At 37.9% G+C, this 25,219-nt stretch overlaps 1 protein-coding gene across 1 annotated transcript in view; it reads left to right on the top strand.

Annotated features, from left to right (window-relative positions):
- The window catches only part of LOC139721073 (FYVE, RhoGEF and PH domain-containing protein 2-like), a 63,251-nt gene extending 38,670 nt beyond the window's left edge, over positions 1 to 24,581 (top strand). Inside the window, exons 5-18 of the mRNA XM_071632403.1 lie at positions 215 to 363; positions 6,901 to 7,057; positions 7,990 to 8,077; positions 9,115 to 9,165; positions 11,971 to 12,029; positions 15,328 to 15,471; positions 16,399 to 16,494; positions 17,343 to 17,441; positions 18,657 to 18,734; positions 19,708 to 19,839; positions 20,872 to 21,000; positions 21,562 to 21,693; positions 22,728 to 22,879; positions 23,781 to 24,581. Of these exons, the coding sequence (XP_071488504.1) occupies positions 215 to 363; positions 6,901 to 7,057; positions 7,990 to 8,077; positions 9,115 to 9,165; positions 11,971 to 12,029; positions 15,328 to 15,471; positions 16,399 to 16,494; positions 17,343 to 17,441; positions 18,657 to 18,734; positions 19,708 to 19,839; positions 20,872 to 21,000; positions 21,562 to 21,693; positions 22,728 to 22,879; positions 23,781 to 23,868 (1,554 nt within the window). The 3' untranslated portion in view covers positions 23,869 to 24,581. The remainder of the gene's footprint in view (positions 1 to 214; positions 364 to 6,900; positions 7,058 to 7,989; positions 8,078 to 9,114; positions 9,166 to 11,970; positions 12,030 to 15,327; positions 15,472 to 16,398; positions 16,495 to 17,342; positions 17,442 to 18,656; positions 18,735 to 19,707; positions 19,840 to 20,871; positions 21,001 to 21,561; positions 21,694 to 22,727; positions 22,880 to 23,780) is intronic.
- Positions 24,582 to 25,219: the final 638 nt, after the last annotated feature.

Here is a 25,219-nt window from a genome sequence, read left to right as displayed (position 1 = left end):
AACCATCATTATAATCAATTTGGAGTGTCATGTTCTTCTGTACCATGGAAATATTCTTCAAAGAAAATAAGCCCATGTCCAACAGTTATATTAATTGATACATGTAATTCTGAAATATTATGTTATAATGTGCCACAAGTGTATTTAGTGTGATAAAATATCAGCAACAAAGCAACTTCAATCTTGGAATCAATCTTTTCTTTCCCCCCACTAGGTGTTTGAGATGAAGATCAGAGCAGAGAATGACAAGCATAACTGGTTCCCCAAGGACGTCATCAACGTCATATTCTCCAACCTCAGCACCATCTACGAGTTTCACAACAAGTTTCTCTTACCCCAGCTGGAGGACCGGATGCAGGAATGGTAGGTGTCATCTCACCAAAAGCTTTATCATTTAATCTGTGCAGGATATATATATATATATGTATATATATATATGAGATGAGAAAGGAAGGAGAAATATATATATATATATATATATATATATATATATATATATATATATATATATATATATATATATATGTGTGTATATATGTATATTTATATATATATATATATATATATATATATATATGTGTGTATATATGTATATATATATATGTATATATCTCTCCTCTCCCTCTCTCTCAGTCATAATTCTCTGTAGCTGCTTACAGTGTGAAATAGTGACACTTCAACTGAAGAAAGAATTCATCGTTAAATTAGATGTTTACACTAGAAACATAACATTCAGTGATATGTAGCAGTCAAGATAACATTTTATTTTTTAATGTACAGTGTATTTTTGTATGTGTGTGTCAAAGAGGTTGCACAATTGAAAAGTTGAAATGCAGAAACCAATATATCTTTATTTATAAGCTTGCGATATTTGAGGCTGAAGGTGCTGAAAAACATAAAAAATAATCAGTGTATGTGATAATTTTAATTATATCTTTTTTTAATATTACTTCCTTTTAAAAAGATACATTTCCTGTTATGTACAGAGTGCAGTAGCATTGAAGAGATATGCATGCTTGTTCTCCATTTAATGATGTCCTTACTTGAAACGCTTTGAAATGATTTCAATTTGTTTTGCATTCAAGCTCTTCGATTGTACATGCAAGAAAATGATTTCCAAATCAGACATCGTATAGGTGAAAAGACTTTTCCTTCGTCTTACTAGCTCCAAAAAACCTGCTAACAAACTATTGGCTGTTCCTCAAGCTGAGTAGTATGGGTGTGATTACTCTCTAGGATTGCTATTGTCAGTTTTGTTGTTAGACATGTATGTTACAGTTTTGCAGTAAAAAGGAATCACTGTTACCAAGTGTGATCACCTTTACTAATGAGTCAATCAACACTTATTGTCAAAATACACAAAGGGTGCAGACTGTATGTGACATATTTCATGGTACACTAGATCAAAGTGAAGAGAAGGGGGGGGGGGGCTGTGGGGACTAAGAAAGACTTCAGATATTTTGAGGGTTGTAAGCAAAAAGAGCCTTTGGCCCGAAGACACCCCAGCAGACAGGAAAAGGTCTAGCCACTTTCCCCTGTCTTTTGGGGTTGGTTGGACAATTCTCCAGCGTGCTTTCTGAGAGATGAAGCTCTATACCCTCACCTACTTGTTTTGTCAGGTTTATCAGCCGGTCATGAACCTGGAGTTTGTCCCCCCCAAACAGAGAGATAAACAGGAATAAACATGTGAAGGTCATGAAATATAAAGTTTTCAACGTCCTTGAAATTTCCCTAAATGGTTTACTCGTTTCATACTATATTGGAGTCTTGTTTTGCCTTTTTTCCCTGGAAAAATGCACTTTTATGCAAGATCTAAATCTCCTGCAGAAAACAGTGAGAAATTTGTTCTTTTGAAGACTGTTGAAGTCTTTTTTTTTCTTATACGTTTTAATGTTGGAATGACTGATGACATCTACACTGTACTTCAGTGGTGAAGGCACGGAGCGATGTACCCTTTGAATAGTTGTGCAGTTACAAAGTTTTCCATTGAATCGAGATATCCTTAGATGCTTTATAGTTTGTTTTTAGTATGAAATGCATACACTGTAGGGACGGTGAGGATTATTTCTTGTCAGTCTAGGGAAATAAGAGCAGTTTGTGGTTAAACCTCACTTCATGTGATTCATTGTGTCCAACAATCCCCTTACATGCTTCTCCAAAATGGTGGTCTTCGGCCAGTGTCATTGTAGAGCTCCAATTACTGTTATTGTGGTCTGAAGTTAACAGAGACTTTTGAATCAAATATTGCCTGATACATAGTGGGCTGGTAGGGTGGCTTTTTCACTGTGCTGTAATTGCTAGGCTTCCACTTGAAACATAGGGTCAGGAAGGGTTTGGTGCAACTGTTTTTTCTAGCTGAGTATGGTAATGTGCAAATTTGTCATTGTGGAGAATCAACAATTTCAATCTACCATAAATTAGGACCCTATTTAATCATGATGTACCCTATCAGAATATACAGAATTCAGATAAATGTCACGGAAATCGAATGCAGGGGAATAAATTGTGGCATGTAAATGACACTAATGACAGACACGTACTAATTGGGGATTGATTGAGCGGAGCTTTCGTTACGAGTACAGTCAGTGCTGCTAGTGAACTAATACTGTTTGAATCAAATATAGAAGGTTGCCTGCAAATACATTGATGCAGCAAAGTTCAGAGTTCAGTAAGAGTCTCAAGCACTCAGAAGTTTCGAAGTGTTGAAATCTATGTTGTTTAAACAGCTGAGAAGGTGTACCCTCCAGAGAGCCATTTTCCTGTACATACACGTAAACTTGACACTTTATGTCCTCTTTGTGTACAGAAAAGAACATTTTGCATGAAAGGCTATAGAATAGGCTAGCATACACACACATACACTTCCCTGCGTAGGCTTTCTCATGCATATATAAGTATGCACGTACGTACATTTTATACAATGCCAGTGTGTCTTTTGAGATAGTGTGAAATAACAAAAATCACAAAACAAATAATGGAGCATGAAGATGTGAACACGTGTACATTCATGTGAATGTGGCTGTTGTTATGAAATTCCCTTTTACTGCTGTGGCATTCAACGTGTGTCCGCCAATCGTATTCTCTCTCACAAATGATGTCATACCGATGTTCTGCCAGTGACACAATGTTGTCCTAATCGAAAATAGTAGGTATTGCCAATTTGAGGGGACACAATGAGTGATGTGAACTGCACAATGAGCAACCCTGCCACCAGCACAGTAAGATAATTGGCTGAGAGCTGGTACAAGGATCTGTTTGACATCTTAACTCCTTCTCCTCTCCAGCAGCAATCTCTGAGAGAGTGTTACACAGCACATTTCAGAGCATTAGTTATGAAAGGATTAATCAAGAGCAGCAGGTGGGGGGGGGGGGGGGGGACAGCCGATGGGGAATATTTTTTCTGAGAAACAGGTATCCCTGTGGTGAAGGTTTCCTCTCCGGACACTGTGGCAGTAACTCAACCTTTTCTGGTTGCCTGTATACATCCTTTGACGTAGGGTCCTGCTAATCGCAAAGATTGCAGTGTGAATCTGTGGTTGTGCCTACAAACTGTACAGTATCCAGTTGGGAACCTCACGAAAGCATTTCTTCTTTTTCTCTAATCTTCTTTCAAAGCGTGTAGGAGTTCCAAGTTTCAATTTCAAAGGACATGATCTTGAAGCAGACACTGCTTTGTTGACAAATTTTCCCACGTCTTTCAAACGTGTGGCATAAAGCTGTTATCTGCATTATCAAAAATTTATGGTTGAGGGTTAAGGTGAAGGATTTTTGTTGTTGTTGTTTTATATTCTACTTTTATTTGCCTGAATGTTGAATTCATTGGGTTGTGATGACGTCAGTTTACAGCATTTCGCATTGAACCTGTTTGCCAAACCGTTCAATTCTTATCTAGGTATATTGGTCATTACTGAAATGCTACTCGCTGAAGGATGAACCCATTTTCTCAGAGTGGCACCTTGTCATCTATTTTCTTACTCATACATCAAAGTCTATACAGTGGACTCCCATTATAATGAAGTCCTCGGGACCAGCAATTTTCTTTCTTTATATCAAAATTTTGTTACAACCAAACAAATAAACATAGAGGCAATAATTTTGTGACCTGGACTTTTATTTTGTTGTAAACGGAATTTTGTTGTTATTGTGTTCATTATAACAGGAGTGCACTGTAATATATTTTAGATTTCATATTCCCACATTAACAGTATTCAGTCAATACTATGAGCTCATTAGGTCATGTGACATTGAGCTGTCACTTGTCCATGCCTCTATAGTTCTTAGGAGAGGGCTTGCAGTGGGCCGAGAAATATTCGTCTTCCAAATCATTTTGTTTTTTATGGTATGTCCTATTTTGGCCTGGTGTGAGTCATATTCAATGAGACTTTTTGTGTCCAGGGTAAAGTAGGGTTGTTCCTTTCAGGGTTTTTTGTGTGTGTGTGTGTGTTTTTGTATGTGTGTTTGTTTTTTGGGGTTTTTTTTCTATGGGAAGATGGGGAAGGGATTAAAATGGGTTGATGGTCAATGCTGTGGCCTGCTTTTAGGCCCTACTGTTCCCATAAGGAGGAAAGAGACAGATTTTGACAGGAAATGGCAGCAGGAAACAGAGTGGAAAGTCGGTTGACATCAAAACAAGAGCCACAATAATTCATACTTTTTTTTTCTGTTCCTGTTTGAAATCTACTGTTTAAAGGGTGTGTTACAGTTCTGGTCAAGGTGAGGATTTAGCTTTTAACGTTTTGTGAGATATTCAGAAACCACTCTTTGAAATGTCAAAGAGCATGCAATTCTAAGGGGTATCAAAAGTTTATTTGATGAAAATCGGTTTTGAAATGGCTGAGATATCCAAAAACAAGGTGAAACAAAGAGATCCTAATAAAAGACGTGGCCTGTCGCCTTTCATTATTATCATTTTTGGATATCTCAGCCATTTGAAAACCAATTTTCATCAAATACATGTTGAATCCTTCTTAAAATTACATGCTCTTTCATATTTCATTAGAGGTTTCTCATTATCTCACTTAGGAATGTTTAAAACGTGAATCCCCACCTCAACCAGTACTCTACAGTCCCTTTAAAGTAAAAAGAATATGAAGAATAGTTTGTTCACCAGATACATGCAGATAATGTGTGTACTTGGATGTATGTGTGTGTGTCTGTGTCTGTGTGTCTGTGTGTATGAGAGAGAAAGAGAAACAAGTTTATTATAGAACCTGATGAGGATTCATGGTTTTGTCCAATTGATATTATTTTGATAATTGTCATTGCTATGTTTTGCCTTCTGAGTCGTCAAAAAGTGTCAAAATCTTATTGTCTAGACATAAGATTAGGCTCATCGTCATTGGAGCATGGCAATTTTCATATCATGGCAATTTTCATATCATAGCACAATTGTCAAAAATATTTTCCTGTGATTGTCATTATCTGATAAACTTTCGTACAATCATCCCATGACAGCTGATTCAAACAGAGTTTCTGTTGGTTAAAAAAAAATCAGATCACTGGTAGATGTTAAACAATTGTGTGGAAACTCAATATTACTTGAAATGTTAATGTGAATCTCTCTGAAAAGATACAAAATAGTAGAGAGAGCAATATGTTGTTTTTTTTACAATGCTATGCTCCTATAATGTAATAGATTGCTCTACTGCCTTAAAAATCAAGCATTGGTGTCAGATTGTGGTGCATTTCTGGCAAGCTTCCCAATATATGTTGAAAGTAGTTGGAAATGGCATTTGTTTGTTTTTTAAAGCACCTGACACATCTGGTTTTTTTTTTTCTAAATAAAGAAATGCAAAATTATACATACTTTTCTTCCTCTTTTTTTTTTTAAACTCATTTTTGTGTGAAATGATATCAATGATGACTGGGATGGCAGCCAATATCAGTTGACCTGTTTCTCACTCTGGGGGCCATCCTGGAATGAACACTGGCTTCTACGCCTTGGTCAAATGGGTTCTGTCTATCTCACTCATCTGTAGGGATATAGGGAAGAAACTTAGGGCTCTTCACTGTGATCTTTAAATGGACCCCGCAGGGGGAGTCAAAGGGACTTCACTGTTTGCTTCAAGATTTGTTTTTCTAAATTTAGAATAAGTGTGCTAGAAACATTTACCATTTTTTTTAAAGATTATGTACATTATTTGCATGTTTGCAGACGATGAGACAGCTGTGAGAATTTGTGTTTATTTGTGAATTGCGTCTGGTCATTTCAGTTTGTGTAGGGGAGGGTCCAATCCTACATCTACAGAAGATAACATGCAGGCTGTATGATACAAAGTGGAAGACTTCCATCTTGCATCTGGAGGAATACTCCACAATTTACGTGTTAACCTGTTGGGGACGGACCAATTTTGCCATAACATGCATTTCCCATAAAAACCTGCCCGAGTATTCTCGGGACTCGTCTTCAATGGGTTAACAGTGTCATTGCTTATTATTATACAGTGAAAGTTCTTTCATAAATGTATGTGGATGAAAAGTAATTGTACATAACCATGGTCCTGTAATGTGTCTTGACCTGATTGCTACTGATTCCAAGTTTTCCTCTTCCGTATTCTTTCATTTGACTTTTCTCTCTTCACCCTTCTGGATATGTCAGTGTTATTAATTCTTTTACTAGCATGCAATAAATAGATATAGCATTCCTACACTTTGATCAGGGAAGTTTCCACCTCCCTGCTCTGATGTCTTCACATCTCTAGAGTTGTTCACTTTTTTAATAGCAAGAAAAGATTTTGCTCTCATGAGTATTCACCAGACACGCCAGGTTAAAAAGCTTGAGGAAACCTTCACTGATAGTAAACAAAGCACTAATAGTTAGTTTGTGCATTTGTTTGTTTGCTTATTTGATGCTGTAAACCACTGTGTGTGTTTCTGTATCTTTGTTCGATCTGAATGCAGGGAGAAAAATCCCTGTCTGGGAGACATTCTCGTCAGACTGTCGCCGTTCCTCAAGCTGTACACAGACTACGTCAGCAACTTCGACAATGCCATCAAATGCCTCAATACGTGGACAACCAAAGTACCAAAGTTTGCCTCACTCCTGCAAGAAATCCAGGTACAAAAGGACGCTGTTTTAACAATGTTTTGTTTCAAATCATCGGTTGTTCTGAGAGGGAGAGTTATAATGTTATGATTATTCAATGTTATTATAGTATCGCTCAGGTTCCTTACATTGCGTGCAAGTGTGTGCTGCTGGGCAATCATTTTTTTTTTTTTTTTGGTCTAATTTTCTGAGAATATAATATGTCACAAGCAGTGTTATTTCTTTTTTTTTACTCTGGAAATTTCATTGCAGTGTAATAATAATAAAAAAAATACATAATTATGGATAGCTTTGAAACATGAGCTTCTTGGCTGCCATCCAGACATACTTAGTGTAATGCACTTAACCGTAATGGTCCTTGTATTGCATGTGAACAATTAATGCTATGCAGGCAGTATTTACAAAGTGCAGATAGATACCTTTGTAGAACACTATTGTGTGTCTCTGGTTAGAGGTGAAACATAAAAGTGTCATGAAAACATAATGCTGATACAATTGAAGTTCGGTAGCTGTTATTTGTTTTGCCCAACACAATGGGACTTTGAATGATTTCAGCAGCTTTGTCCTTCTTCGCTAATAAATAACACAAGAAAACTTGGATGGAAGTAGATGATTACAAACATGCAGAGAGAATTAAAGAGTAATTGTTACAACATAAAATTGTATGTGTAAAGCATGATTTGATGCTCTTTGTGTAGAATTCAATTTGAACAATACTACGAGTACTGTAAATGTTTACAGGGCAAACCTCACAAGAAGAATTGTGATTTGTTTAATACAATACAACTCCTTTAAAACAAAAAGCTTCATATTCTGCCTTACTTTAAGGAAACATTTGATTTGATTAAATTGTTTTGTTGAACAGTATAGCAGAGTAATGAAATGAAAAATTGGCTCTGATGTCATCAATTCTGCGTATTTTCCTCTCCACACATTCCCCACAGAAAAAGGATGTCTGTGTGTCCTTGACTCTACAACATCACATGCTGGAACCAGTTCAGAGGATACCAAGATACGAACTCTTACTCAAAGGTGTGTACCATGTGTGGGAATAACAAAGCTGCCATGCCAACTTTGGTGTACATTTGTCTTTATCCAAAACAAGAAAATATGTGCTTGATGTAAAACAAACAAGCAAACAAACAAACAAACATATTTCTTAAATCACATTTAGAATGCTTCACATTTTATCTAATATTCATTGAACCAAAATAGCCACTTACTTCTGGAGTATGTATATTTTGAATGTTTGCTATTACAATTGTATGTTTTGGATCAGCAGGGGTTGATGGATGTGGAAAAACTTCATGCGGTGAACCACATTCTTTTTATTGTTTACAAAATCAAAGTAAAACAATATTGTCAATACAGTGATTATGGTATCAAAATTATGTTGTGTGATGATTTGTTTTGTAGTTTATGAGTGCATGGGGGAAATAAATCTCTGCCATTGATGCCCTGACAAGTCTAAAGTCAGCAACATTAATGCTGTACTCTCCATGGTATTTTTGACTTTGAACTTTGTACTGTTTGTGTCTGTGGCATAGTAGGCAACATCAGGTAATGAGCGTGGTTTAATTCTGTCATTTATTGGTCATTCAATGTAAATAAAACAGGAATATAGAAGCTTGTGGTGTTCTAGAGAAAGACAAAAGCTCTCCTCAAAGCATTAAGATACATTATTGTACATATTAATCAATTTATATGAAAGCACAGTTTAATAGCCTATGTTGGTGAATACAGACGTTGTGTTGCTCATTTTGTTTGCACGATTGCCATACATAACACATGAGATGATTATTGTAGCTGATTAAATAAAATGTTTTGATATCAGTATGTGTGTATGAATGCTCATTTGATGAAGCAGTATAGAAGCAAAGTAAAGACATTGTGTGATACCCATGGGAGCAACAGGATGAGCTGATAAGGAAGTTGTTGTGAAGAAATTTGTGTTGAATGGTTTCCGCTAGATCGGCTCCTTTTGTGCAGTCATTTTCTTTGAAAAACATAATGTGCAGATTTCATAAATGTTTAATTGTTTATGATTTACCTCCCCCCCCCCCCCACAGCTTACCTGAAGAAACTACCAGAAGAGTCATGTGACAGGGCAGATTCAGAAAGTGAGTATGAATGCTTAGACTAATCAAAAGCCTATAAACTTATTATACAAGCCCTGTATTCTTATGCAAAATTTGATCTGTAGATGGGAATTTGCGAGTAAATGTAATGCTTTTCAACTTCTGAAACTTTTTTTTTCTTCAAATTCTAAAAGTGAATAAAAGGAAATTCCAGTCAGGCTGCAATAAACAAAACATTTGTCAAAGTGCTGTGAGATCACGAAGCATCCTTGTACAGTAGTTACCCCAAGATGAAACAATTGATATATCAGTGACATGACATGACCAATATGTTCAGCAAATTAGCCGATTTTGTTATTTGATATCTACTGGTTAGCTGTCTCCAAGCCACTGGCTTTACATTGATTTCCTCTACTCATATATTTGATTAACAGTGTAATATACTCTAATTGCTTTTTCTGTTTTGAAATAGATTTAAGATAATAAGAAGAGAAAAACTTAAAGGAGCAACGTTTAACTTTAAAGATTGGAGCAATGACTGGTCCATGTACTCTGGCTTAGGTTTGATCGTAAATGTACTGTAAGAAGGCTGTTTCTGCCAGACAGAACAATAATGTTGAGAGGAAGCTCTGAAAACTGGATAGCGCGATTTAGAATGCTGACATCCAGAAGTGTGTTGTGCGATACATGTGTGAATCTGGGGACAGGCTGTGGTGTGGAATAACTCCTTAACACTGTGGTGAGACTCAACGTATGACTAGTTGCATGGCAGTATTACCCACAAGGGCCAATCATCCCGCTTCTCACTGACATCGCCAATTTGATCATCATGTCCCATAATGACATCGCCAATTTGATCATCTTGTCCCTTAGCGGCATTGCCAATTTGATCATTATGTGCAGCAATGGCATTGCCAATTTGATTGAGAAGGATGAAGCGAATTATCCCCAAATGCAGTGTGTCAGGGGGGTGACATTACTAAAAAAAAAAAAAAAGGCAGGGAAAGTACGAACATTCCTGTGATAAAGATATGCGGCCATCATGTTTGCCTTCTGCAAGTCCCGAAACGTGGCCCCTTCTCAGGGAATTTCTTCAGCAACTAAAGGGCTGATGGACAGAATGTTGATGAAGAATCTAGCATCTGCTTTCTTCATGTTCGGCCGTCCGTGTCCCGCAGATGTGCATAGCTGTGTTTGCATGCAATCATAAATCATTGGGCTGCCAAACAAACATATGGCAGTATGAAGATGATGCCCTTATTAAAAGTATGTGATCCATATTGTCAAACCCTCCATTTCCTGCATAATTTAAGATGACAAAGTATCTTTGAGGTGTGGAGTTTTAATTGCCAACAGTTTTCTTGTGATACTTCGAAGCATTTAATTGCAAAAACTTTTTTTGGGGAGTCAAGAAGCATTTGATAATTGCTCTCTTAGAATATTGCTAATGCCGTCTGGATGAGAAATATGCTTGAGTTTATCTGTCTCATTTTGATCTCAGTCATTACACCCATTTATCAGAACCGTGTTTGACTTTTGATCAATTAAAGTCAAAGCCTTCATGGATTGATATCAAAGGAGTTGTGTTATATGCCATTAAGTATCGAAAGAAGCAGCAGTGAACTTCCTCGTTAACAAATAGGCAGCCTCTCCCTTTGCATGCCTGCACAGAAATGTACGGTGGCCATAATTTTCTTTGGGACTGAAAGTGTCCACATTGGCATTTACGTCAAGAGTTATAGGGCTCAGATAAAGGGCATGTGACCTTAACTTTGTTCACAGTTACTTATAAGCATGGATTAAAGGGATCAGTGAAAACCAAGTGGACAGGTCAGTTAGTCTCTATTGAGATTAGTTCAAGATCTGTGATATTGGTCATTGCTTTATCTCTTTTATGACTGACCTCTAGATGGCACAGGTGCAAGAACTGGACCACTTACTGCACCCCTCCCCTCCCCAGTCTCGATTGATCACCCCCCCCCCCCCCACCCCCACCTTATTGATCTCTTTGGGCTTCTTGTCCTTTTACCAGGTACATCAAGTACCAGAATGCATATCAAAATTTAAAGATAAAATCCTCCTCCTGTTGGTCATTGGTCCTTCTCACAACCCCATATACCCCGGAATCCCGTCTGCAGATTCCCATTTAGGTTGATAACAAGATCTGAGGAAATCCAAATAAGTCCATGAGTTTAACTTACTGTGGGATTGTGCAATGTTTTGCATGATGCAGGTGCAATGATTTATAACTGAAGCAGTTTATTCTTAGATTTATTTCTGTCTATTCCTGAAGCAGTAATCGGTAAATTTGATATAGTGCCCATATCCAACTTCCTGGGCCTCTTGCATGATGATAACCAGATCAATATGGCGACACAAGGATGGTATATGCTGTTTTAATCACCTGTTTTGTCACTGATGTGAAAAAGACCCCCAAATCCCATAAATGCATTAAAGTACACAGTCCCTGTACAGATAACCCCCCCCCCCCCCAAGTTGACAGATATATGTGGTATGAAAAAACTTCATTAAAAAAAAATAAATAATAAATAAATAGGTAAATGAATAAATAAATAAAAGCATTTGAGATGCCAGTATTTCTTTCTTGTCCAACTTTTACCTTTCCCAAGTCTTGTCATTGTTTCTGGCAGAAGGACAGTACAATGCTATTTTGCTGGGATATCACTTTCCCTCCATCACATGCAGTTCATAGTGTGAGATAAGACTTTATGGCACTATTGTGTGTGTGTGTATGTGTGTGTGTTTGTGTTTAAGACCTTAAATCACTATTGCATGCATATGTGCATGAGCTTATACCACTATTTTGTGTGTCTGCCTTTATTGCAGAGGCTTTGGGTCTCATCTCTAAAGCAGCCCAGCATTCCAATGACATGATGCAAACTATGGTAAGTTTCTTAATCACATGTTTCACTTCAGTTTTTACCACCCACTACCTTCACCCTTATCATATGAATTCAAACAATTATGTGAATGTGTAAATCAGAAACAGTTTAGGGTATGCATCCACGCACCCTGGCCTGAACATAAGTACACTAGTATCTGCATCTATACAGTAGGACAGTCGATTGCATAATGAATCAACAAGTCGTCTGATGTAAAGAGATCCAAGAAAGTTGAATTTGCAGGTAGAAACACATAAACAGAGATTTTATCAGTGTTGCACAGTAAAAATTAGTGGTATGTTCATAAAAGTAGCCTTGAAAAGTTATGATCTTCAAGAAAAAAAAACTCACAATGAAACAAAAAAAAAAACACATTTGCTCTCATAATCAGACCTTCAGCAAGAGTTGAAAAAGTGAACCAAGTCACTATTACTGAAAAAAACACACAAAAAACTCAAACTTAAATTTCACAGTTTGTGTGGTAACCCGGCCCTCTTGCAAAATTAATATTTGACAAAATTATTGCCTACAGTAACACAAACCTGCTATATATTGTAATCCAAGGTGGAATATTACTAAATTTTCTCCTGAAAAGGGATGTATGTTGATGTTGTAAGGAGAAAAGAGGAGTGAGAGACACCTTTTAGTAGAGAGTGAGAAAAAGAAGGAGGAGGAGGATTGAGAGCATGAAGAAGAAAAAGGAGGCGTAAAGAGAGAGTAAATCACCGACAGGACGGCATTCAAGGAGGTTCAAAGGATATGGGAAATTTCCCTAAACGGGAAGCAACAAGGCACGGCAGTGTCAGTATTGACATCACATCATCTCGTATAGTCAGGACAAAAGCACAGGATGAGAAAGAATGATGATAAAAAGATAAACAAAATGAACAGGGCATAAACATCACCCCTCCCAACCCCCCCCCCCCCCCCCCCCCCCCCCCAGCTCCATCTCCTCTTCACACAAGAAAAGGGATTTGTTAGCCTCGTCACTGACAAAATCACTCAGCTGGTCATAAAAACATCCCTCTTGATGCGTGATTGTGTGAAGATTGTTGATCTGTTGTTCCTTCCTCGTGTCCACATTCCAGAGAAGAAAGTGAGAGTAGTTTCCTCCCAAACAACACCTCATTTAATCAGTTTGACCTCAGTGTCTGCAACAATTGATTGGACTGAAGAGAGGATATCAGTCAGAGAAAGGTTACTGTCTTGAAGATCTAGGAGAAACTATGTCAGACCAAATTTTAAGATATTTCAAACATGATTATAGCATTTCATTCATTGGCACGTTATGCCTTAATGTTGGAAAAGTAAATTGAAGCATGATTCCATTTAGATGTCTGATTCACACTTGAGCAATTTAAGCACATAAATACAAAACAGTCTGTTCGCAAAGTAAGAAGAAAAATTCTTGAATGTTTGGCTGCCATCTTTGTGCTGTTGTTTGCAAAATATTAGAAATGTCCTGAAACTGAGAGAGATTTCAGAGCATCAAATCTGTAACAAGTATGTGTGTAAGTTAATATTTGGGTTTCCCCATGAAAATATCAACCGAGTCCCAAAAGATGATCACTTTACCTGCGATTCTCTGGAAGTATTATGAAAAATTTTCACCAGTTAATTGAGTTCCTTGCTGTTTTTATGATTTAAATTTGCCAAGTTTCATTTCTGCTTTCAAGAAGCCCAGTAGTTATTGAATGGAAGCGATCAGGATTAGGTTGCTCATTCCCTTCATTATGCCATCATCACATTTGCTAAAACAAAGTACATAGGGTAGGTGGAGTACCACGACACATTTGTGAATGGCCTCTTCAATTTGTGAGATCGATTACTCAATAGCCATGATATTTTTAGTATTGCTAGGCTTGAGTCTATAAAGGGATGAGTACGGGAAGAGTTGTTTTCCGAGAAACCATGTGACACCTCGGCTATCTGCTTAATTGTACGGCCTGCTGTGAGGCTGATTTTTATTTTGGTATAGCATCACTATAATTAGCATTCGTTGCCTAGCTAGCAGAGGACAGTATCTGCATCTGTGCTATGTTCTCCTAGCTGCAACGGAATCCTGGAAGGAATTTCTCCAGCTGTCTTCTAAAAATGCCACATGCCGTCATTGGCTGCTGAATGAAAAATAGAATGTAACGACGTTTTACGCTGACCAAAACATTGTGCGTTTAATGTCAAGGATTTGTACATTGCCACAATATGTCTATTTTTGCCTTCGGAGGATATGCTTACATGGCTATAAAACATTACATGCTATACTTTGCTTTATTTATACCTAGTAGAGAGGTTTGTTTTCTGTGATAGTGACTTGTATGTACAGAATTTATTGTGAATATTTTATAACTTTAGGATAAATACCTGTAGTGAATTCCACTTTATTTCTAATGCAGTGTTATTCTTTGAATGATTAAAAGTGTAGTAGATTGATGTCTACCCAGATATAAAATTCTTCCTCCTTTACAAAGTTGGTGATACCTAGTTAGCACTTTGTCATGTTAAGATATTAGAAGGTTCATGAAAAAGAAAGTCAGTTGTAATTTTGTTCTGTTGTGTAGCAAACAGTCAGTATACCCTTCATTGACAAATTTCTCAACTTAATTACAATTGTGTCCTGCTATACTTTAATACCATTTACTGTAATCTGTACTGTGGGAAAAATGGTTTATTAACTTTTATTTCCAGTATGAACTTAAACACAGAAGTTTCAAGCATTTCTCTTAACCTTAGTGAGTTTTCATGCAGAATGAGTTCATTGGGTGTGATGTTGGTGTTCACAGTTATGATAACAGTAGGCTAGAATAGCAATGGCAACAGATTTTCAATGGTCGGTGCAATGTTATTTTTAACAGCTGATCATATATTCTGATACAGGGTAGAACCTGCAATGGATGCATGAGCCTCTGAAAATTTGACCAAATTTGGCAAAGATGTTTCTGCAGAGTATGTTCATTCAGAAAACAATACAAAGATAGGTTATGGGCAGAACTACCATTTATGTCTCCATTATACTTTAGGAGACTTCCTGAAAACATGGAATAATATCCCTGCATATCTAGGTATTAAAGAAAATATGGAAACCTCTCATATTTAACGGCTATTTTTTGCCCACTGACATATAAATACACAAGTGCATCCCCATGAGGCTCCATGGATTCCTCCCTAGGATTGATATATGAATGTTGACAGCCCAGAAGGGGGCAAAAAAACTCCCCTCTTAAATTCATCATGCAACTTTTGAGTCATGTTTGATCCTTTATTCATCACTTTGATTCACTGATGTGTTTTGTGTCATCCTCAGGAGCACTTTGAGAAGCTGCTGAAGCTGAATGAGCGCATCGACGGCGAATCCATCATCGACCCCAGCCGACGCCTCCTCAAGGAGGGCAAAATCACCAGGGTGTCGGCCCGCAGCGGGGAGCTCCTCGACAGATACCTCTTCCTGGTGAGATGCTTAATTTGAGCAAGCTGATTGGATGATCTTTTCGTGGTTGAGTGCATAAACGTATACTTTTTTTATCTATTGGCAGTTTAGGAATGTACAGTGTATTATTCTCTTCTTTGTTCGTTCTTTCTACTTTTGTTGTGATTAAAGTTTGTTGAAAGAAGGTGCTGAGGTATGAATCACTTTGAAATCAGGCAATGTAATTGGCAGGGGTGCAATGTTTTTTGGGGGGATGATTTGTTTGTTTGATTGTATAAGAGGATAATTTTGCAAAATGAGGAGGAACATTGTGCTGTTTGCATTAACATTTCTCGTTTGCCTCATTTCCATTTGCCTTTGTTTTGTTCTGTTAATTTTGCTCTAACAGCATTCAGAGTAGATACATAAATCAAGAGAACATGTGACTTTCGATTTCTCTCTGGAATACACTACATGTACATTATATTTGTGCCAGCTCTCTATATTAAATGTGACTCTACAATAAAAAAGGTAGAAGATGAAAGAAATCCTCAGAACTTGTTCTGCACAAAATGATGAGTGCCTTGTCAGACATTTTGCAGGTCATCATTTAAACCTTTGTGAAACTACCTGACAGGCCGTGATATGACAGATTACACAGTGGGTGTGTGGGAAAATCAAACTGAAATTAGATCCCAAACCTACAAATGTAAGCACACTGATATGCACAGTCATGATAAGCAAGCTATGCACATTGTAATAACAGGAACTCCAGTTTCTTCAATTCTCTGTTATTAATAGATTTTCTACGAGGAAGTAGGGGATCAGGTTTATTGATATTACTTTTTGTCGACCTGGCCGCTGTGTTGTTACCATGGAAACAAACTTTTTTACCCCCTTTGTGTATTTATGTTCTTGTTCACATGCTTTTTATTTCATTACTATTTTGTTTTGTCATTGGATTTGCAGTTCAACGACATGCTGCTCTGCTGCACCCAGAAGCGGCAAATCACAGGATCGGTCAGTTACAAGGTCAAGGACAAGGTGGACATTGATGAAGTCAGGGTACGTTGTTGAGTGGTCACTCCTGTATTAAAGCATGGAGCCAGTAAATGCCCAGGGGGGAAAAGTGGCCAAATTAAGACATGTGAACCACAGTCCTCAGATTTTGCAAATCATGTTCTCTGACAGAACAAACAGTGAACCTCTGCAATTCTGCTGTTCATGTAGGACTGTGAACATGCATTGTTTTGGAGAGGAGTGGGTAGTTTAATAGTTAGACAATTATAACATATTGTCCCCATTCTGCTGAATTGGTGAATGCAAGTTGATTTTTTATAGAAGATGTTTGTATGACAATGTTAGAATCTTTGTGTCAGAAATTTGTACTTCTTTTCTTACCATGGTGACTCATTTATATCAAAAGGACTCTGTTATACAGTCTCTCTTCTTTGTATGATATCTTCTTTAAAAAACAACAACAAACAAGTGGCATATGTGTTTCGGCATACAGGATGTGGTTTTATTCTCACTCATCTCAATCAAAATATAGATTGCAAATAAAGTTAAAATTTAGACATGATATCAATTGAAAGTTTTGAATGAACTAAAGATAGAATGAGCTTACTGTGTTTAAAGATCCTCCTTTGATAAGAATTTGAAGAAAAAAAAAAAGAAATATCTTGCATGAAAAGTGTTATGCCATCAATAGGCCCTACCTGTTGTCACAATGTAGCATCTCAAAGCCTATTGTTTTCTAAATTTTATCAAGCCTGTAAATATTTCATAGATTAAATACAGACAGCCAGTGCATGTCCATTTTGTCTTTTGTGAAACTGTAAAACAATATTTGGTTATGAAATTGATGATTCTAATTTCCCCATTCTTCATCCATACATCAACCTGTTCCACAGCTGCTTGATGGAGCGGCCACACGCTTCAGACTGGAGAGGTCCCCCAAGTCACTGGAGTTTGAGACCAACACTGACGAGCAGAAAGAAGAGTGGATGGCGGTGAGTGACCCAAGAATTTAACCCTTACAGGTCCATGATCTCAAAATTCTCTGAGACATTGCATTCAGCAGGTCTACCAGCAGTATCGACAGGCTTAAAAATCCTCTCTTAAGTAGAACCCGAGAGTTGTAGCCAAGTGAAAGGTAGTTATTGTTGCTCAAACAGAGACAGCTGTCGAGAAATTCCTTTGGAGTAGTTTAAGGGATGGTATAGTATTGGCTGAGATTCAGCTTTTAACTTCATGCGAGATGCTTAGAAACTACTTTATGAAATGTTAAGGAGCATACAATTCTATAAAGAGGAATGTATGGCTTACTTGATGAATATCAGTTTTGAAATGGCTGAGATATCCAAAAACAAAGTAAAACAAGGCAGTTCTAATAAAAGTTGGGTCCCATCTTTTATCAGTATTGCTTTGTTTTGGATATTTCAGCCATTTAAAAAACAATTTTCATCAAATATACTTATATTTCTTTTGGAAATATATGCTCTTTCATATTTCATATCTTTCTCATTGTCTCAAAAAAAAGTTGAAAAACTGAAACCCCATCTCAACCAAAAACTATGCAATTCCTTTAATGCACACGTGTCAGATGCTGTTGTACATGACCACAATTTATTTCCCTCTCTCTCTCTCAGCTGTTGGTTGGTGACATACATTGTATTATATTTTAGCTGTTTTGGTGAAGTGTCCATTATCTTGCATACACAATGCCCTGTGCATTAGTGCACCTGCTCATACAAAATCATTCACTACATGCCGGCATTGCAGCTTCCTGGTTCAAAAATGACAGTGCTTTTCTATGGACTATTACATAGCACTAACGGTAGATAAAAAGTGAGAACAACCCAGAATCATCATCTGAATGTTGAGGAAGATGAGAATTTGAAGAGTTTTAGCAATAGCTGTGTGATAATGTTCAGAAACACAGGGATATGTGTTCCCCTTGCATTTTGAGGTCATACTTTTGTTATGCTGCATGGTTATACTGTACAACTGTGTAAACATTTATGGGGAAGCAGACTCTGTAGATATTCCATTCCAAAAGCAATGACTAATGCTCTACATGTAAAGGAGCTTGTGGGACAATGGAAAGCTGAGATGCTATTAAGTGACCGAAAGCTGGAGCAGTGCCGGAGGTCAAAGGGAAGAGATTAATTACTTGCTGTTTTTTTTTTTCCCACCCATACTCGTCTGGATTCGTCTCTCATTAGGTCTTGCTGGAAGCCATCAAAGAAATGGTTCGGAAAAAGGACACTTTCAAAACCAACTCCACTACCTCAGAGAAAGAGGTGAGTCCACATAGAGCCGATGAAAGAAGAGAAGGTTGAATGTGATGTGCTATCCATGATTATTTCATGTCAGTGGTTGCTCTTTGTGAGTATCTGTCAAACTGGATGTATAATGAAAGGGTTTCACAAAGAACAGGCAGTTTCTGTCCTATGTATTGTGTAGTGATCATGCTCAAATGTCAGGTTCCCTAACACTATTATGATTCTAAGCAATTGGTGTAATCTTTCACTGTAATTCATCGCCGTGCTATTGTATGCTTTTCATGTCTACTGGCAAGGCCCCCTTGAAAAGTTGAAATTGATACATGAATGGCTGCTCTGCATAGTCTACCTAGGATAACTGTGAAATATTAAGAAGTAAATTGGAAAATTCTAGAAATGAAGAACCCTTCACTCAAATAAACAGGTGAAATAGAATAAACAACACAGAGGGATAAAGATAGCAGATGATATGATAGCTGTAGAGTTGAGGATTTTCCTGAAGTAGATGTAATGATATGAGGACTCTTGGTAGACAAAGTTGGCTGCATTATCAAAGATGAATGCTTTGATATACTGTGAGGAAGTGGTAATTACAAATTACAAATGACAATATCAGTGTGTGCCAAGGAAATGCCCATCTCAAGACTTACAATAATGATTTACAATGAAAAGTTCTGCAAAAAAGTAAAAAAGTACAAAATGCACATTGATGCTTCTGATCTACAGTTCATGTGATGTTGGTGGTGATACTTTTGTTGATTATAATGATGAAAGTGATGACGTTGATTGGTAATAGAGGAAATGATAACAATATGAGGGATGCTTATGATGCTAATCCTGAAAAATTACAATGAAAAAGAGCATGACATCAGGTTCTTCACTGTAAATTAAATGGACAGAGCAGCCATATATTGATGGCATGGATCAATGTCAATTCCCACGATACAATCAGAGCCAAATGAGCTTGAAACATCTTACTGCTCACTTGCAGGATGACTATGCCATACCGCTGGGAGAACGTGTGCCTGTACAGATCAAGGATGACGAGGTTACTATGTGCATGAGATGCGGTTTGGAGTTCACCTTAACAAGAAGGAGACATCACTGTCGGGCATGCGGAGCAGTGAGTACAAAACAGATTCCCGTAACATCATAATTATAACTAGAAAAGCACTCTGATAGGACATGTCTCTACCTAGCAGCTAATTTCCACCCATACACACATGCTGAAAATCGACCAGTTTCCCCAGTAAACGAAGCCTTTTGTTTACATCATCAGCTTCCAGTTGCGCAGTGCCTCGCCAGAGCAGAGCACGCATTTTAGTGCGCATAATATGCAAACCTAAAAAAATGGCGCAGCTTGAACTCCCAAATTCATTGACCCTACCTGCCAAAATATGGAAAATCCTTCATAAAATTCATAAAAAATTCCCTGATCACTACCAAACTTGAATTATCTCTTCCTTGTGTCATTCTCAACCTTTCCTATAAGTTTCAACAAAACTTCTTGAGTTATTTTTGCACATGGATAAACCAACAAACAAACATCCAACGCCAATGAAAAGATAAGTTTATCCCTTGGTGGAGGTATTAAATGTGTTGATATTACTGGTGTGTAGAGATAAATAATGGCAACTCTGGAGACTTGATTGAAGAGAGTCTACGTCTTACCGGTGTCATTTATTACCTCTGCCAAGGGAAGAGGTTATGTTTTCATTGGTGTTAGTTTATTTGTTGGTTTGTTTATTTGTTTGTCCATGTGCAAAATAACTCAATAAATTTGTGAACGGATCGGATGAAACTTACAGGAAAGCCTGAGAATGACACAATCAAAAAATGATTAAATTTTGGTGGTGATTTGAGAATTTTTATGGATTTTGAAGGCTTTTCAATATTTTGGCAGGTAGGGTCAATAGGATATGGCAATTACAGTTGCTGTCATTTGCTCTATAATATGTAATAAAAAAACAGATCGTATCTTTGAAGATAGATAAACCCAGAAACTCACAATGCAGATACCTCAATAGAAGGTGAAAAAGCCTGACCAAAATACCATAGCACATGATTGAAGTGGTTTTATAAAATATTGAGTAGCAGTTGTTACAAGCGAGATTCAAAATTAGCATGAACTCTTATGTGTGCTGTGTTTGACCAGGTCGTGTGTGGCAAGTGTTCGGGCTTCACAGCGCCACTCCCCTACGATGACAACAAGCCGAACAGGGTATGCTGTCGCTGCAATCACATACTCAAGGGCGAGGATGATCCAACGGAGGGGTCACGCAAGGTATGAAGATAGAGTGTAACACATTGCGCCTTGATCTCACAGAGATTGTTCTATTTCTTGCAAAAGATTACAATCCAGTATGATATACCCCAAGTTATACCTTCAAAATATGCAATGCAAGGGTGGATCCAGGAATTAAGTACAAAATGTAAAGAATTAAAGGGGTATGTGCGCCCTGTGCGCTCCACCCTGGATCCGCCACTGCAATGTATCAGCACATGTCTTGTGTTAGTTGACACTCAGCTAAGAAAGTCACATTCAGTTAATGAGTTCACCCTGAATAGATTGCCATAATTATTTCCCTCTTCCCATGCTAATGGTAAAAAATATGTGTACATGGATACTTGTGCATTGTCACGATATGATACAGTGTATCAAGAGCTTAATTTGAATTGTACATCCTGACAGTTAGGAGTTAGAAATGCACCGAGTATTTGGTTAATAAGGTCTTTCAATTGTCCCGATAGTGACTGCGTAAAATGAATATGATGGTGTAAATGCAAGGGTGAAGCACTTAAAGTTTCTAATCTCTCTCTTTTTCAAATCTGGCTCTCTGTATAGTCGTTTGTGGACATTGATGAGCATAAGTCCTTCTGCAGCTATCTGTGGTACCTGCAACCCAAGGGCCCATCATGGGTCAAATACTGGGTAGCAGCAACGGATCAGGACCTTTTTGCTCTCCGGGCACCGAAGGTATGTGTATACTATCGTTGAATGCTCACTTCAGACCACTAGCTGACAAATGAGGTGTAAACATCATGCATACTTTTCTGCCGTTGGTGCACTCTTGATTAATCTGGGGGGGGGGGGGGGGAGACTTGTGCTGTTTTGCACATAGGGCACATGAAGGATTAAACTGCACCCATTCAACTTGGCAGTTTGCTTGTTTGAATAAAAGACGTTCAATATGCAGTACATTCTTAAGATGTTCAGTACATTTTTAGATAGACAGTTACACCTGTTTAAATGCTGGTTGTTGATTGACTTTTAGCTCATTTCATGATCACAACGGTGAGATACTGATCACTCTTTAATAACCAATATTTTCTCTAAATTAGAGAATTTTATTATGGTTGAAATTATATAATGAATTATTCTTTTTGTGCGTGTGTGTGTTGTCAAAATTAAAAGGGCAAGTATACGAGGCAAAGGATAAAGCATAGTGGAGATGTAGATGTCGAGTTCATTTGTAATGTGCAAGCTGCGTTTGAACTAAGTGAAGAGGATGATTGACGCGTCCTTTGCCCTTCAGATACTTCCTAAAATGGTCAGGTTTAATTGCAGGGATTTTCTTACCTCATTAATGAACATATTTACTTCAAATACTGTGGTACAAATAAAGAATGAAAATGAAAAGATTTATCACGGATTGACAAATTGCCCTACATTGTCGTAAATAAGCTTATATACTTCGATGTAGGGCACTTTGTCAATGTGCAGTTCCAATGAAAACATCTCGATGGAAGGATTTCATGAATTTGAATGACCACACAGTCTTTTCCATCAGTTTCTGATCTGTTGTGTAATCATGCAGCATGAAAATAGTTTTCTTTGTAAGGCACTGCATCACAATATCATCAACGTACATTTCGACTTTCAGGAGGAAAAAATAGAATCAGATGGTATCAAAGCATGCGCTTTAAAGAGGCTACTGTAGGTACATATGACTGTGTTATTATCATTTAATATTATCATGAAATACCGTTGTCATTACTGATTATTGGCAGGATGTTCGGGCAGTGCTGACGCTTCCCATCAAACTCTATCAGGGCAATGAAGTGACGGAGGAGGACGGCATTGACAAGGAGTATGCCTTTAAGGTCATGAGTAACAAAACCACGCATTACTTTGCTGCCGAGAACAAGGAAACCAAATACAAGTAAGGAAAGGCTTTTCATGTGGAAGGCAGGGAACGGTTCTTTACTCGTTAAAGAATGTATTCCCAAGTATGCTTGCGTAGGTCTTAATGGGAAATTTGTGTTATAGCAAAACCAGCTCATTCTCAATGGGAGTCCCTTACAAGCAGGGTGTTTGGATATGTGTCATGACTATTGTCCTTCTTCTTGATTTTTTTTTTTTAACATCAAAATCATGGGAACACTAAAGTGACACATTTTTACATTGTTTGCATGTGCTTGGGTGTCCAGGTAGTTTCATATCTGCAATGTATTGTACAGTGGGCATATTCTTCTCTTTTGCGGTTCTAGGGGAAAAAATGTGGCTCTTACAGCTGTAGATTCCCCTGCTTTTTGGTTAACAAGAAGTCTGAAGTGTAAGCAGTAGTCTGTAGAAAACGTGGTACTCTTGTACAGGGAGTTTCAAAGTAATTTCCTTTTTCCTGTATCTGTTTGTGTGTCTGCAATGACGTACCAGCCATTTCTTGTTTTTCACAAACACACCCCCCTACACACACATACACAAACATGTGCAGGGCAGATCCAGGAATTCCGTAGAGGGGAGGCGCCTTTACAAAATTAAAGGGAGCGCACACCTCCCCCCGCCCCCCATTTTCTTCCTTTTATTTCTTTTGTTTTAATAGCAACAACAAAAAAGTAAAGAGGGGGCGCTCGCCCAGTGCGCACCTCTCTGGATCTGCCACTGATGTGCATACACAAATTGAATGACTGTCACAGTTAATGGTGTATTTCTGTGCATTCCACATAAATGCATTTTCGAAGTGCATAGTGTTTACCTTTACTGGTAATATTTTGAAAGGTGTCATTTCTGTTTTACTCCCTCACGTACCAATTACCACTCTTCTCCCTCTTCTTCCTGTCCAGTTGGTTGCTGGTCCTCCAGAGCGGAGTGTCCTCGGTCATCAGTCCACTATCAAATGGTCAGCCTGAATCCAACTCCACAAGCTTTTGACCCTAACTTGGTCACCTGCCAGCTGATCAGCAGAGAAACATCCATAAACTTGTGTCATCTATCGCTGCAGGCAGCAGTGTGCTTTACTCCCCCCCTCAATCTACCATACAATATCTCGTCCAGCGGTGACGTCCGAAATGGAGCAACACTTTTCACCTCAGAATGGGGACAATGAGTTTACCTGGGATGATCGTGAATGAGTGTGCACCACTTCACAATGAACGTTAGATTTTGCAAGGATCTGCAAGATTAGGTGGTGGTATGCAGGATCCTTGGTGAATCAGGAACCATGCACGTCAGTACCCAGCATGTCCTTATCAAAAGCTGCACAACATCAAGCACTGTGGACTGTGTGGAAAATGCAGCAACCAAGTAAATACATGCCAGGCCTGTGGACTGCCTAGAAGGGGACGATGTACAACATTGATGCAATATTAAAGTGGTCAGATTTTTTTTCCCAGGAATATTCAGGACGAGCATTTCGTGTGGCGAAATAGAGTTTTGTGCCGTTTGGAGTCTGAGCTTTTCCCATTCTGATAAACTCAGTGTCGTATCCTTCCATAGTTGCAAGGAGCAAGTCTGGAAAGGTGTTACGTCACAAGCAGGCTCTGCAAAATTGAGAAGAGTATGGAAAGCCGTATGGAAGCTATTTATATAAAAAATTTGATGAACCTGTGATGTTCCGAAGAGACAGCGAGAATTAAACGTACGACCCCAACGACCCCAACACCAAATGCAGTGATCTTTCTTCAGCATGAGTGTGAAAGTGTAGCAATCAGACCAGAACATTTCATGCTAATGTTGACTCTTCTGTAACCAAGAGATTTAAGCACTATTCGGGTGAAGAAAAAAAACAACACACTATGTACATATATATATATTGAATATATATATATATATTCATATGTGTGTAGAGAAATAGATAATCAGGAGTAATTTCATGATTGTCATTTTCCTATTAGATATTTTTAAGATATGTTATTGAATATGCCAAAATCGATCAGGAAGTAAACATGAAAAAAAAAATATTGAAAAAAAAAAAAGAGAGAGAAAGAGGTGTATTAGGCAGTGAAATGGGGTTCAGTACTGGCTTGCTCATATGTTACCATGACAGTTTGTGAAATTGATGTGAATGTAAACACAGTCTGATGTGCCGTTGCTGGATTAGAAGCACGAGCACAGTAATGGCATGCATTTAAACAAAACAACGAGACACTCCCTTGATGAGGCGTGATGCAATTGAATGAATGTGAAAACAAAAAGTCTTGTTTCCAAGTTCATTTGTCGTTTACCTTGTCAGAAAATTGGATATCTCGTCTACAGTGTTACCAATATTTTAGTTCTGGACCAT

The sequence above is a fragment of the Diadema antillarum genome, unplaced genomic scaffold, assembly GCF_040938485.1.
Source record: "Diadema antillarum isolate AM-2024a unplaced genomic scaffold, OU_Dant_1.0 scf00000137, whole genome shotgun sequence".
Taxonomy (NCBI): domain Eukaryota; kingdom Metazoa; phylum Echinodermata; class Echinoidea; order Diadematoida; family Diadematidae; genus Diadema; species Diadema antillarum.
The sequence above is the reverse complement of the archived record's forward strand: the minus strand, read 5'-3'. Positions and strand labels throughout refer to the sequence as shown.